Source organism: Rhamphochromis sp. 'chilingali', assembly GCF_963969265.1.
Source record: "Rhamphochromis sp. 'chilingali' genome assembly, chromosome: 21".
In the NCBI taxonomy this organism is placed as follows: domain Eukaryota; kingdom Metazoa; phylum Chordata; class Actinopteri; order Cichliformes; family Cichlidae; genus Rhamphochromis; species Rhamphochromis sp. 'chilingali'.
In genome coordinates, this window is record NC_137949.1 from 28,970,092 (window position 1) to 28,985,825 (window position 15,734).

The 15,734-nt window shown below is 41.0% G+C and overlaps 1 protein-coding gene across 1 annotated transcript in view; it reads right to left on the reverse strand.

Annotated features, from left to right (window-relative positions):
- zfyve28 (zinc finger, FYVE domain containing 28) overlaps positions 1 to 14,991 on the reverse strand; it is a 31,408-nt gene extending 16,417 nt beyond the window's left edge. Inside the window, exon 1 of the mRNA XM_080871088.1 lies at positions 14,630 to 14,991. Coding sequence (XP_080727214.1) covers positions 14,630 to 14,665 — 36 coding nt within the window. The 5' untranslated portion in view covers positions 14,666 to 14,991. The remainder of the gene's footprint in view (positions 1 to 14,629) is intronic.
- Between the last annotated feature and the right edge of the window lie 743 nt (positions 14,992 to 15,734).

The window sequence follows — 15,734 nt, forward strand, 5'->3', positions numbered from 1 at the left end:
TTTTTTTAGTGGTCCAAAGTTGAGTGAGCATTTTTTACAAGCACTCTTTAAATCTTTAAATGACCATTTGTTCAACCATTTTTTTAAGTGACAAAACAGTTTAGGAAAGAAGAGAAGATGAGCTTTACAGAGATAAGCTGTGTATCACGGTAGCACAAAGTAATCACTGCTATCTTAACACTGACAGAAAATCCCCAGCTCCGCCTAGTTTTTACCATGTGAGCTTCACATTACCTTACTCCTTGACTATGTTGGGAGGGAGAGAAAATTCATATGGTTCCTGAAAGATGAGATAAGTCCATCAGGTCTGCATGAAACTTGGGTGATAAAGGGTTAAAGGGAATATCATCTGATACTGATGTTTAGCTAATAAATAAATGCTTCTGTCATTTCATGAGTGTATTTGGCATCACTGTAATGGAAAAAAAAAATATATATATATATATATATATATCTCTATCTATCAGAAGGCAACATTGCAGACATAGAGGACAGTTACAAGTACCTGGGGATCCCGCAGGCGAATGGGAACCATGAAGAGGCCGCTAGAAAAGCTGCAACCACCAAGTACCTGCTGAGGAGTCAGCTGAATGGTAAGAACAAGATCCGGGCCATCAACACATACGCCCTGCCCGTGATCAGGTACCCTGCTGGGGTAATAGGCTGGCCAAAGGAGGAGATAGAAGCCACTGACATAAAGACAAGAAAGCTCCTTACCATGCATGGAGGGTTTCACCCCAAGTCCAGCACCCTGAGGCTGTACGCTAAGCGGAAGGAAGGGGGCCGGGGACTGGTGAGTGTCAGCACCACAGTCCAGGATGAGACAAGGAACATCCAAGAATACATTGGGAAGATGGCCCCAACTGACCGAGTGCTCAGTGAATACCTCAGGCAGCAGAAACCCAAGAAAGAGGAGGGAGACGAGGAACCATCATGGAAGGACAGGCCCCTGCACGGTATGTACCACCGGCAGATAGAGGAGGTGGCTGATATCCAGAAATCCTACCAGTGGCTGGACAAAGCTGGACTGAAAGACAGCACAGAGACACTAATCATGGCAGCACAAGAACAAGCTCTGAGCACAAGATCCATAGAGGCTGGGGTCTATCACACCAGGCAAGACCCCAGGTGCAGGCTGTGTAAAGATGCCCCAGAGACAATCCAGCACATAACAGCAGGGTGCAAGATGCTAGCAGGCAAGGCATACATGGAACGCCATAACCAAGTGGCCGGCATAGTGTACAGGAACATCTGTGCCGAGTATAACCTAGAAGTCCCGAGGTCAAAATGGGAGATGCCCCCAAGGGTGGTGGAGAATGACCGAGCTAAGATCCTGTGGGACTTCCAGATACAGACGGACAAAATGGTGGTGGCTAACCAACCGGACATAGTGGTGGTAGACAAACAGAAGAAGACGGCCGTAGTGATCGATGTAGCGGTTCCCAATGACAGCAATATCAGGAAGAAGGAACACGAGAAGCTGGAGAAATACCAAGGGCTCAGAGAAGAGCTCGAGAGGATGTGGAGGGTGAAGGTAACGGTGGTCCCCGTGGTAATCGGAGCACTAGGTGCGGTGACTCCCAAGCTAGGCGAGTGGCTCCAGCAGATCCCGGGAACAACATCGGAGATCTCTGTCCAGAAGAGCGCAGTCCTGGGAACAGCTAAGATACTGCGCAGGACCCTCAAGCTCCCAGGCCTCTGGTAGAGGACCCGAGCTTGAAGGATAAACCGCCCGCAGGGGCGTGCTGGGTGTTTTATATATATATATATATATATATATATATATATATATATATATATATATATATATATAAAACTAAGTGTCTCTGAATGTGTAGGCTAATGGTAAATGAACACAAACGAAATATTATTCATACAGGAATACAGCCAAATGATCGCAAGATGAGGTATTTATCCTCTTTGTCTAAATTCGACCTCTGAACAGAGAGAAAAGCTGTGACATCAGCAGTGGCAAGACAGGCCAGTTCGACTGGACAACTGAACAACAATGAGCGAGCCTATGATACAAATGTCAATGACCAAACAGGAAACAGGAGTGGGGGACAGTGAAAGACCTTTTTCTAGTCCGGACACAACACTTCTCACAGTCTGCCGGCATTCAGTTGGAGACTTTCTGAAGGATATAGGCCAACGCTGAAGAAGGAAGAAAAGAAGTGTTTGAGACAGACACCATGCTATAGCCTCCTCCTGCTGCATTCCTCACACAAGAGGAAACATTCCTGCAGCATTGCATCATGGGGGATAAGTCAAAGGCAAGCAGTGTTCACGGCATGCTGATTTAGGTAAAGGCAGGAATGCGTGAGCTGTTTGGTCTACAGAACCACACAGCATTGAATAATAATTTAATAAGAATTAGTACAAAGGTATGAAAGGACTGAATTTCATGCAGTGTAGACGTCTGCATCAGCCCCCTTTTCTGACACTAGTGTGAAAACCTCTAAGACAGCTGCACCAGCTCAAGTGAATTTAAATTTAGTTGAGTTATAATGTGCTACATGTGAACAGACACAACATTATCAGACTAATGCAGCCATTACAAAGACATACAGACTACAGCAGCCCATTTTCAAAACCTGAAAATCTTCTGCACCAAAACCTTTAATCTCATCTCATCCATTTTAGCCTTTTGACGTGAATCTCTTTCCCCAGATTCAAATTCAGGCAGGGGCCTTTCTGTGTTGAGTAAACATGTTTTCTCTTGGGGTAACTCACTTCATCCCACAACCCAATGACATACATGGCTTCATTAATTGGTGATTCTACATTAGTTGTAGGTGTGATTTATCCCCCGCCTCCTGCCCCATGACAACTGGGATAGGTTCCAGGACCCCTGCGACCCTCAATTGGATAAGTGGAAGAAAATAAATGGGTGGCTGTGTTGACACTGCAATTAAAACTATAAGTGATCTCCTGGGTTTTCAAGACTTGTACTCATTGTTCCAACTAACAATGCAACATCTGGTATGAAATGCTCACAGCTGAAACAAGTCTGTCTGAAGGCGTGCCAAACTAGGCGTGCCTAGACAGGCATTATGCAAATGTGGCACATGGTTATGTAGATAAGTCATGGAATAAAAGCTTGGACTCCAAACAAGGAGTTTCAGGCAGTAGGAGTGGACTTAGGACCTTACAAACATTTTAACTGCACATGCTGTATATTCTGACACCCTCCAGGAGAGGCAAAACCCAAATTATTTTTTACATTAGCGCCCACTAGATGAAAAAAGACTCATAACTACATTTAAAAATAATAATGTATCTGCAAGGTCCCTTTTACACTCAGTAGTTAAGTGGTATCGACTGGAGAGCAGAACACATGTTCGTTAGAAACTGATGACATACTCACTGAAATAGCTTTACTGGCCTTTAAAAGTAAACCGATGACTTATTCACTAAAAAAGCTTTCCAGACCTTTGAAAGTAATAAAACACAGATCAGTCCTCTGTCACAGATTCAGATCCACAGTCTCCACTGGTAATATACTTTGTTACATGCGTCATGAGTCAATGATGATGTTACAGGCTCTTCTAAAAAAGCAAACAAAAATTAAAAAAGGCAAGCTATCCATTGGAAACAAGCGCCTGCGTTCATCTGCCTACATAAAAAAAACTTTGAAAGTTTAGAGAAAATTGTTAAAAGTTTTAGAATAACTGTGAAAATCTCTCTTAAAATTTCCTTAAAATAGCAGAGTCATATCGTGGTATAAAAGTTGTAAACATCTGGGGGTTTGACTCCCGAACTCGTGAGTTGTGTTATCATCATTCAACACCAATGACAGCTCTACCTTGCGTGAGGAAATGATTCAGCAGATTTGGCTCTTGTCCCCTGTGGCGTGCCACTCTCCTGTTATAGTCCTGCTGTCACTTGTCCTGGGTGCCCTCTGTCTGGGATGACTCTAAATCTCCATCCACTGCGGTCAGAAACTCATCATTTTAGGTGACCAAGATCCCAAGATTTCATCCAGAGTGACAATTAGAGTAAAAACCCCTCAAACATCATTTCACAATGACTCAGTTGAATTTCTGCTGGGTTTTTTTGTTCAACGTTAACATCAATAACATGCGGTGTCGGCGTGACTCTCATTGAAACGTGCTACTGAAAGTTCCCTGCCGCTGTGTGATCAGCATTTTGATCATCTCAGCCAGCTCTTTTCTTGAGCTGCTGATTTCATTCCTATTCAGACTGTGCAGATGATGACGGTTGTCAGGCTAATGCTTCATGAGCATCCATAGCATCGGTGCATGCACATTGAGCCCACTTGAGGGACTTATGAGAAACCTTGCTCAATTTGCTGCCTTCTGGCTTCCTTCCAACGATCAGAGGCAAATATTGTAGGGGGAAACCAGTTCACTCTGCTTCTTTCAGTCAGCTGGCAGACTGGCAAAAAAAAGAAAAAACAGAAAGCAGCTGAGAACAGTTCATCACCTTATTTATTATTCAGGACTCAGCATAAAAGCCATGGCAAGAGCAAGCCAATCTTTTTGGTAGAAAACAAGGAAACTTATGCAACCATTATTTATATGAGGTTTGGCAGAATAAAAAGTATAATCTTTCTAAGAATGCCGTGTTATGCTGATTTACTTCCAGTTATGTTGAGTCATTCCCTTCGTATTCAGCTCGCGTCAGGAGTTTCCTTCCTACCTCAGAGTTATTGATAGTCGGCTTTCATCCATAAATACCACATTTTAAGATATTTAATACATAAATCTTTAACTGTGTTCATGTCTGAGGAGTATTTCTGCACAAACCAGCTGAAAGTTGATCTGGGTCCACAGCACGCTACCAACTTAACTGAGTGCACTGACTCAGTATTATCAAAGTGCTCAACCCATCTGGGCTGATGACATAATCTATGAGCCCGTCTGCTCTGTGAGGGATGGAAATAATCCGGTGTTGTATTACAGCAATGACCCAAGCATGTGCCCAGCACATGGTCCGAGCAGGCAGAGTGAACACACAAGTGCACTGAGGATTTAGGTGGCCCTGGGGCTTGTTCAGTATCCCACCCCCCCATGGTCATGTGGTGACACATGGGGACACCCCTCGTCCCAAAAACCTCAGCGTTCTTATGCAAGAAATAATCTGGTTATACAATCCGGTAATGTTTTCTGGATCAAGGCTAGAGAAGGGAACGCTTTTTTAGATTTGATAAAATCACAACTTTTTTTTTTCCATGTATCGCTCGGTGTCCCAATCAGATGAAAGCATTCGTGGAGATGCTCAGACCCTTTTCTTATGCTGCGATGACCAGACTTTAAGAATTTTCCTGATTTTAATGAATCAACACGCAAGTCCGGTAACGCACGTCCTCCCCGTAGTTTTGTCACACACTTCTAAGTCAATCGAGCTAATTCTGTCCACATACTGACTGTTGTGATCACTGAATGAGAATGAGTATTGTCCAGGATGTCACACAATGACAGCCCGGGATAACTACAGTACTTGTGTGGGCAAACACACACCTCTGTTTGGCGTCGGTGGAGATTAAAGCTGCGGTTATGCCTGATGCATCAGTTATTGCGCACAGCAATTATGACATCAACGCAGCGTTGTAACCTTTTATACTTGAGCTTCACTTACTGCTGTCTACCTCTAAATGACAGACGTCACTGCTGAGAAAAGTATATGCTACACGACTGTAATAGCAACAGAAGAGGTGATATAAAGGAACTATGTCATGCAAGCACAGCGACAATTATCGGTTTATCTACACTTTTCTGTAGACAGTCGCACATTTTCCTTTTGGTTGAGCAATCCCAGCACAGCTTCTGTGACAACTGGGAATCCAACTGATAGTCTGTAAATATGCTTTTAAAGGAAGACCAGTACATAGACTCATGCCGCCACGTCAACCAGTTTGCATGCATGCCACGTGATGCAGGTTACAAAATTAAACACACAACCACCTGACATTGGGTCATCAGCAATAATGACTACTTTTTATGCCACCATGAGCAAAGGTAACAACTGCAAGCGTAAACTAAGCTTACATTTATGCCAGTCATCATGCTTGTGCACATGGCATTATACCTAAAAGCCCACTCCTGATACCTCAACGTCACTGCAAAACAGCTAGATGCATACCCAGCATTAAAATTTAGATTAACATGATACAAAGGTAAGTGGAAAACTGCTAAACTTTTACTGAACACAGACTGTTTTGTTAGTCATGAACTGCATTAACTTAAAGCCTCCCTTTAGCACCAGAAGTAAATTAGGCCTTGAAACATTGCAAAGTTTTCTAGTGTTGATAAAGAACGGCATTACTTCTGACTGCAACCAAGTTACTGGCCATTCTCCCTCATTTCTCTCCCATCCTCTGCAGGTGGTAGGCAAAGCCCAAGGTGTGGGGGAGGGTACTTCATTCGCAGGTGCTTTGCTCATAGCCGTCAAAAATCCTACATTTTTAAAATGAAAAGAAATAAACGGAAAAGTCATGTTAAAAAGTTATTTTTAAAATGATCTTACGGCATTTTTGTAGCAATGAAAATAAATAAAACACTGGAACCCGATGCTTCCATAGGTTAGGGTTAAGGTTAGTTAGAAACCCCTCTGTCTGTGCAAAGGAAGTGTCGGGACAACCTGTGTATTATCAGAAAAATACTGCACTGCGGGATTTAGTACTAGATGCTTCAATATGGATGGCAACAAATAAACACAAATAACTGGTTTGTCAGTGGTTCACCCTGCAGCAAGATAATGACCCAAAACATTAGAGGAAGAGGACAAGGCAGGCTTCAGATGATGGAAAACCAGCAGTCTCCAGACTGAATCCCCATTTAGGTGAACTCGATAAAAGGGCGAAGCAAAGCAAACTAAAAGAACAATAGGTTTGGTGCTGAAACATCCAATGTGTTATTTCTTGTGGTCTGAGTTTAAAATTTAGGATAACATAAGATATATTTTATTTATCCCATCATTGTTACATTCATGCATTACAGCTGCCAAACTACTAATCTGTATCTTTCCAATTCTTCAAAAACAGTTTTACCTATTACAGAGCATTACTGTGTCTAGAAGAAATTATAGATTTTCATATTGTTTCCCTTATTGTCACTATTATATTTATGTGCTCTCTCTTTTCATTTTAACTTAACCATACCAGTTTGCGCAATCTTTAAAAAAAATAGCTCTTGCTATTGAGGCCTTGAGTACATAAAAGCTACAGAAAAAACGACACAAACTGATAATCTGATAATTACTTAAACAGTTAAGCAAAGAGTGTGTAAAGCATGAATGTTCTTAGTTATAAAATTCAGTAAGAAAAACCCCTACAGTGTTGATAAAAAGCTGCATTATTCTCAACTAAAGCCAAATCCAAAATCTAACCTAGAAATACAAGCCTACTATTCTCCTTTCCTTCTGTCACTCACATCCTCTGCTGGGAAGACAAAAGCCAAATCATGAGGGGTGGCGCTTCGTTTACAGGTAATTCCAAGAACAGTCAAACTTATACAGTGGGGCAAAAAAGTATTTAGTCAACCACCGATTGTGCAAGTTCCCCCACTTAAAATGATGACAGAGGTCAGTAATTTGCACCAGAGGTACACTTCAACTGTGAGAGACAGAATGTGGAAAAAAAATCCATGAATCCACATGGTAGGATTTGTAAAGAATTTATTTGTAAATTAGGGTGGAAAATAAGTATTTGGTCACCTCAAACAAGGAAAATCTCTGGCTCTCACAGACCTGTAACGTCTTCTGTAAGAAGCTTTTCTGTCCCCCACTCGTTACCTGTATGAATGGCACCTGTTTGAACTCATCATCTGTATAAAAGACACCTGTCCACAGCCTCAAACAGTCAGACTCCAAACTCCGCCATGGCCAAGACCAAAGAGCTTTCGAAGGACACCAGGAAAAGTATTGTAGACCTGCACCAGACTGGCAAGAGTGAATCTACAATAGGCAAGCAGCTTGGTGTGAAAAAATCAACTGTGGGAGCAATCATCAGAAAATGGAAGACATACAAGACCACTGATAATCTCCCTCGATCTGGGGCTCCACGCAAGATCTCATCCCGTGGGGTCAAAATGATCATGAGAACGGTGAGCAAAGATCCCAGAACCACACGGGGGGACCTGGTGAATGACCTGCAGAGAGCTGGGACCAAAGTAACAAAGGTCACCATCAGTAACACACTACAACGGCAGGGAATCAAATCCCGCAGTGCCAGACGTGTTCCGCTGCTGAAGCCAGTGCATGTCCAGGCCCGTCTGAAGTTTGCCAGAGAGCACATGGATGATACAGCAGAGGATTGGGAGAATGTCATGTGGTCAGATGAAACCAAAGTAGAACTTTTTGGTATAAACTCAACTCGTCGTGTTTGGAGGAAGAAGAATACTGAGTTGCATCCCAAGAACACCATACCTACTGTGAAGCATGGGGGTGGAAACATCATGCTATGGGGCTGTTTTTCTGCCAAGGGGACAGGACGACTGATCCGTGTTAAGGACAGAATGAATGGGGCCATGTATCGTGAGATTTTGAGCCAAAACCTCCTTCCATCAGTGAGAACTTTGAAGATGAAACGAGGCTGGGTCTTCCAACATGACAATGATCCAAAACACACCGCCCGGGCAACAAAGGAGTGGCTCCGTAAGAAGCATTTGAAAGTCCTGGAGTGGCCTAGCCAGTCTCCAGACCTCAACCCCATAGAAAATCTGTGGCGGGAGTTGAAAGTCCGTGTTGCTTGGCGACAGCCCCAAAACATCACTGCTCTCGAGAAGATCTGCATGGAGGAATGGGCCAAAATACCAGCTACTGTGTGTGCAAACCTGGTAAAGACCTATAGTAAACGTTTGACCTCTGTTATTGCCAACAAAGGTTATGTTACAAAGTATTGAGTTGTATTTTTGTTATTGACCAAATACTTATTTTCCACCCTGATTTACGAATAAATTCTTTACAAATCCTACCATGTGAATTCATGGATTTTTTTTTCACATTCTGTCTCTCACAGTTGAAGTGTACCTCTGGTGCAAATTACTGACCTCTGTCATCATTTTAGGTGGGGGAACTTGCACAATCGGTGGCTGACTAAATACTTTTTTGCCCCACTGTAAATACAGACAAAGGTGATCGTGATGTTTTTCATCAATGATAATGAAGAGAGCAATTTAAAAGGTACCAATGCCAATAAAAACAGGGTGCAGAAAAGTGTACATCCCCCTCAGTCAGGACTGAGACTTGCTGATTCTCTGTGGTACTTCAAAATCTCACTGTTTTCCACGGCTACTTTCCTTCAATCATCGTGCCCTCACACCTCTTGGGTTCTGCTTACAGTCCTGCAATGAATTTAAAAAGGCTTTCAATTGCCTGGCCTGCCTGAATCTGCACTAGGGTCAGCTCTCTAAATCCCAGCAGCTGACACCAAATCAATTACCACGTGGCTGTTGGGTAAGCAGAATGGGATGTCCACAAGGAACTCCAGAAACTGGGCTAAATATGAAACCACAGTGACCACTGCTCACCAGTCTGCAGCAAATATGCAGAACTGGCTGTGCAAAGACTAACCCCAGACACAAGCACAGCGAGAGCATGGAGCAATTATTACAGAATAAATAAGCAGCTATGGTTCCCTCTGATAAGAATATATATGAAGTGTAATAAAATTTTAAATGTTGGAGGCATATTGACAAGAAAACGAAATCAAATGAATTAAAGGTACAAACAAGGATTATGTAAATACTTTACATGTAATTACACATTTGTTACAAAAGACAGAATAAAGATTAAAATTGAAAACTAAAAAAAGAAGCAAAGTTGTAAAAATGCACTCTTGACCAGCATAAACTCAAAGATATATACTACTATCAATATTTGCATTGTACATAAACATTGCGATGAAAATCATCATATCACAGACCACAAGCTGACATCTTCAAATGACATAAACCCAGTGTTTTATTTAAAAAGCAACAATTCAGAATTAATATTTATCTAATTATCTGAAAATTTATCAGATTTTTTTTTGCTTCTATTAATCGTTTCAACTCTTCTTCCTAGAAGCCATTTAATAATTCAATAAATGTATTAGTAACAACTGTGTTAATGGGAATGAAAACTTGTGTTAGGTTTTGGTCTTTTAAAAAGCCAGAATGTGAAGCGTCACAAGTCTGATGACTGTGCCTTTTCCCACTTTCCAAACAGATGCGTCTGTTAGTTTGTGTGTCATCGCCACCTCTTCATACATGAACATTTCTTTTCAAATCAAATTCAAATGATGCATTTCAAGAAGGGCCCACACGGCCGACAACAAAGAGAGAACAAAGGGAAAGCAAAAAATCTGTTTCTTTGTCGAAACCGTCAGCTGTCAGCGCGCCTCGCTGTCTTTCTGATGGTGTAAATAAACTTTTTCAGAGTATCTCATATGATGGTTTGACAGTGATTTATGAGCATGATAAATACTTGCCTGCCTTGACGTGTTTCATTTACATGTTAATAATTTTACAGCATTGTTCTTTATATAAAAAATGCATAGTTTCGAGAGATTTGATCTCATGCAAGCTTTGTTTACTGTTATATAAAATTCCCTCTGAGTTTTTATGCAGGAATGTTGACTCAAACATTGGAGCAGCTCTCCCCAGCCCAACAACAAATACCTGCTGAAAATTAATTTTTATCGGTTAGCTTCTTTAATCTTCCTCCTATTAGTTTGGGCCATAGTTCAGATCTAATGTGTGTATGATGGAATAATTGCAAAATGACATTGCTGACTGTGTCTTTATATGTGTGTGTACTTATCTTTAATTTGTGGTTTTAGTCAAACTGTTACGTTTTTTTAAAGTGTTGTACAAATGAAATTATTATTGTCAGTATTATGACTATTACTGTTGTTGTTAAATAACACTAGTAGTTATTAGAAATATGATGTAATTAATCAAATCTGCCAAGAGGAAACCTCATTGGCTGATGTTTGATGTGTTGCGAGCTAAAAGCTAATCTGTTTCCATGCTAAAGATTAAGCAGCAGCACACTATAAACAAAAGTTATCACCTGCTTCGTTCAGATAAAGAGGAGTGCAGTATGAGCTATCTACACATTAAAATGTCCTGTGGGGAGAGGGGCAAAATTAGTAGCGTGCTGCAAAATGGGGTGCGTGCACTGGGCTCGGTGCGACCTGTGAGCCCCGTCACACTGACAGATGAGGTGGTGTGAAGCTGAAGGTCAGCTCCTGAATGCCTGATGGAATACCAGCACAGAGAGGAACACAGGTTACAGAGGAAATGCCCAGGTTTAGCCGCCTGTCTTTTGTAATCAGTCACTGTGCAACTTGATGAGCGAGAGGTGAGGAAACACTCGCCAACATGGGTCTTGGCTTTGTTTTCTGCAATGTGCAATGTAGCACACTCTTATTAATCCTTCTCCAAGCTTATCTTTTTGATCTACAACTCTTCTCCACACTAAATATAACTTGAGTTACAAAACACACCAGGTAGGAGAGCTCTTTATAGATATTTGGGTTGCTAACTAGCTGCATAAAAACCAGCTCAACCAGTTTAAGGATCTACAAAGTATGTAGAAAGCCTAACCTGTCAATACTGCAGTATTATGTCCTTCCAACCCATGCGTACTTCTTAGCAGGACATCCATCTTTACACATTCATCTTGTCCAGGAACTAATGCATTGAGTTTGACTAAGAAGGGATTGTGTGGCAGGGGCAAAAAAAGTCCTGCTCTGTGTGACTTATCTTAGAGGTACAGAGCAGCTATGGAAATATCAATAGCTCTGCTTCAGTCAAAGGAACAAGCTGATTCAACATTTTTCTATCTCCAGGAGAGCATAGTTCAGTGATAAACCACTTACTGTTGATGGAAATGACAATGCAATGTAGTGTTTGACAATAAATGCCAAAATATGGGGGATGGAAACAGATTTTAATTAGTACAGAAATATTTTCTCTTAGAACAAATTAAACAACTATTGGCTAGCAAAGTGCCTCTTCAGCACCATGTGCCAAAGTCATCTGAACTTTCTTTCTTTATTACTGTTGCCTTTTCATGCTGATTGGCACAACTGTAGAAGCTTTTAGCGCCTCTCCCCACTCCTTTGAGGCAGAACTGGTCATTTAAATCCCACAGACTCATGCGTAATTCTTTTCAATCCTACCATAGCTGTGATTTGGCAGAAAAGGCACTGATGCAATAGCTCAGCACTTTAGAGGCAGTAGTCGTTTACGAATGTAACAATACTCTGGTGAACCCCAACACTTTGGCCTGACCCCAGATCACCGAAATGCTGCGACAGCAAATACAGTTTGACTCAGGAACAGGGAATGACGCAGGTGTGTGTATGTGGTCCAGAACAGGTGGACAAAGTGTAATCAGAGGCCTTTTATCTAAGCCTTGTGTGACACTACTGTTGCAAAAGCTCTTATTATAATTACCCAATGATGATGTGATTCAGCAGTTTTCTATTATCAAGAAGGCTGACTTATACTCTACTTATGCTCCCAATTGGAAATACGTGTTGCCAAACCTTTTAAAGGTTTCGGATGCAAAACGCATTTTTCATGTATTAAACACTTTTTTTATTGCCAATGTGTGAATGAACTGTAGAAACTCCCTTCCTCCAAGGCTAAAAAAATCCCTTTACATTGAACATGAATTGATTACGTTTTATTTATTTTCAGCGATGCCCAGGAAACCCTGTCTCCAGCCACCTCCTCAGTTCTTCTGGGGGAACACTGAAGTGCTTCTAAAACAGCCAAGAGATGTCTCCAACATGTCCTTGCTCTGCCCCTGGACCCCTTCTTTATGGGATCGGAACAACTCACTTAGGAGGTGCCCAGAACGCATCTTAAGCCATAGGTTAGCTAGGAAAATAGATTGGCACTTAAATCGACAGCTCAGCTCACTCTTTACCATAACAGGCTGGCACCACTCCATCTGTTAATCTCCCTGAACTATGTTGCTCTGCTCACATTGTTGCTAGCCAATCGAATCATAATGTAGGGCAAGTCCACAACAGTCCCAGTTTCTCCTACGGCCTCTTGGGAAAGTTAATTGCCCACCCATGGTCTATGCTCTATAGTTTGGCTCAAGCTCGGTTAGCTTGCCTTGTGAGTGATCACAACTGCTTAGCTATGCAGCATATCTTGTAATCACCGCTGTTTCGTCCGATGATTCCTTGAGTGTGGAGTTCAAACACACAGTGACCTATCAGCTGACTTACCTCTTATCACAGGTATCATAATAACAAGGGTTTTTCTGAACATTATCATCGAGGAACTTTCAGTAAAGCAGGAGCATGCCAAGAAATAACAGTTACCTCCACCAGTCAACAGCTTGTTTAAGAGGCTTAATAATCTTTAAAGACTTACAATGTACAGCAGCTATGACACAGGTTTAACCTTTTAAGTGCAAGCCTTAAGTCAATATACTGACACAAACACACTGCTATGAAGTTAACAAGAATTTTCAATCCAGAGAAATGTTCACGTTCACTCATCCTAAAAGGTGCTGCAGTTGGCATATACTGAACTGTTCATTTAACAAGGCAACCAAGCCTTTAATACTTCCTCTGCTGTGTCAGGCATGTTTCCACACTTTGAGCTTGATTTAAGGAATCACAGCACATCCATTACTAGCGCACCCAAAAAGTGACGATTTTGCTGACAAATGTGTTTCCCGGGCAGGATTTGATTGTTTTGCCTTTTTTCAGACTGTATTCACAAATGGTATACAGAGCTGAGACAATCAATATTTTAAATAAACTGCATGAGAAAAATAGCTGGTAGGTATTTTGGTGGTCTTTAAGGCTTCAAATACAAAACAATGTTTTCTTAAAGTCCACCTTATCAATTGTAACAAAGTGTCTTTGTCCTGCCTGATATAAATAAAATATATTTGGACTTTGAACTGATACTACAACAAAACCATATTAATATGTCACCTTCTACTTTAAAAAAGGTTTGGATCTTGGAAAACGTCGACCAGAATAACAAATTCAGGTAAACTGTGCCATGTTTTATTTGTTCTTTGTTTGGAATAAACACATACTTTTATTTTAATCATGTTTTTTGCACTTTTTTTTATTTTTTAAAAAGGTGCTATTTTCTAGCATGTATATGCACCAAATGATAAACCCGTTTATTAAAAAAATATCCAGCAGAATCAATAATGAAAACAAATAGTTTTTAAGGAAATTAAAAACATGAGCTTTTGTTATAAAAATATATTCTCCTTTTAAAATATTTCCTCTTATGTGGTAACGACTTGATAATGACACTACTATTACAAGCAAAACGAATATTTTTTCAGCTGGTCTTCAGTGGTCTTGTGATTGTTATTAATCACTGATTTATTAAGGTATTTCAAACCTTTAAAATAACAAGACAGAATCACATGAACACTAATGTCAGCTGAAGACAGATGTAAGTAAATGAGTATTAGCCCAAATTGGCAGACTGTAGCATTGTTAGTCCTGACTGCAGCTTCAAAACAAAAGCATCAACAACAACAAAGGGGATAGCTGCTGATTAATACAGTGTAACATCAGGAACACGGGCTAACGTTAGCAGATGTGCCGACAGTCTATGAAATGATCAGGCTAGCGAGCTCTATGCATAAAAAATGACTGACTGCAGGGGCTGACACAACAACTTACCTTGGGCTTATACAGCCACTTTCGAAAGCGGTTCATCGTTACCTCGCCACCTTCCTTTGTCACCAACCCCTCCTCTCTTCTCCTGTACCTGTGTGTCTGACACTATCGGCGGCTGGCTGGCGGCTAAGCTAGCTAGCGCTTCTTGGGTCCAAATAGGAGGAAAAAAGACAATGTACGGCAAGTTGTCCTGAACGTTACACCGAGGCTCTGAAGGCGCACAAAGGAGGTATTGGGAAATAACCACTTATTTCCATTTTCCCTGAAGCCCGAGGTTAGCAACCTGTCCCTCCACCTGCCCAGTCACTTTCCAAGTCCCCGACGATACAGACAACTGGAGCACCGAAGGCTCCGCTGTTCTCTGCCCCTCTAACGTTACTCGATGACAGTCACGTTGACAACATTCACCTCCCACTTTCCCAGGAAGTGGTGCGTTCAAGTGCTCCTCCAAAAATAGCTTCTTTCTCCAAAAGAACTCGATATAAACTATAGCACAATTCTACAATCCTCCTTCTTAGAACCTTACTGAGTTCCTTGGACTACCCCATTGTTCTGAATATGGGTTATTATTATTTTGGTTGGATAAATACAGCATAATATCTCATCATTTGCAATTCATCCCAGGATGAATTAACCTCATTTTGAGACTAAGTAAGGGCCATATTATTTTTATTGCTTTAATATGTAAACCCTTCAAATTTAAAGATGGTTTACTTTCTTTTTCCTCATGTAATAAAACATAAGCAACAGATAAGAAAAGTTTACTAATGACAGTTGTTTTCTGTTACCTAAGAAACAAATTGGAATTTACTACATTTAAATAATTTTAGAATCTGGAGGAAGTGTGTCAAATTGACACTAACAGTATATTCCATAAATCACAAAAAATGATTTATTTAACATTTTATTTAATAACATTTTTATCTTCTTAAAATGTTATGCAATAGCTTCGCTGGCCCAGCCCACTTGAGATGAAATAGGGTTTGACCCCCCCTTATCTAGATTATATCAATAGTGTATGCATATATTTAAGTATGAGTAGTGGAGGTTTTCAGTTTTTATAACTAAGTTGTGTGAGAAAAACAATACAGTAGCCCAATGTTGTTTA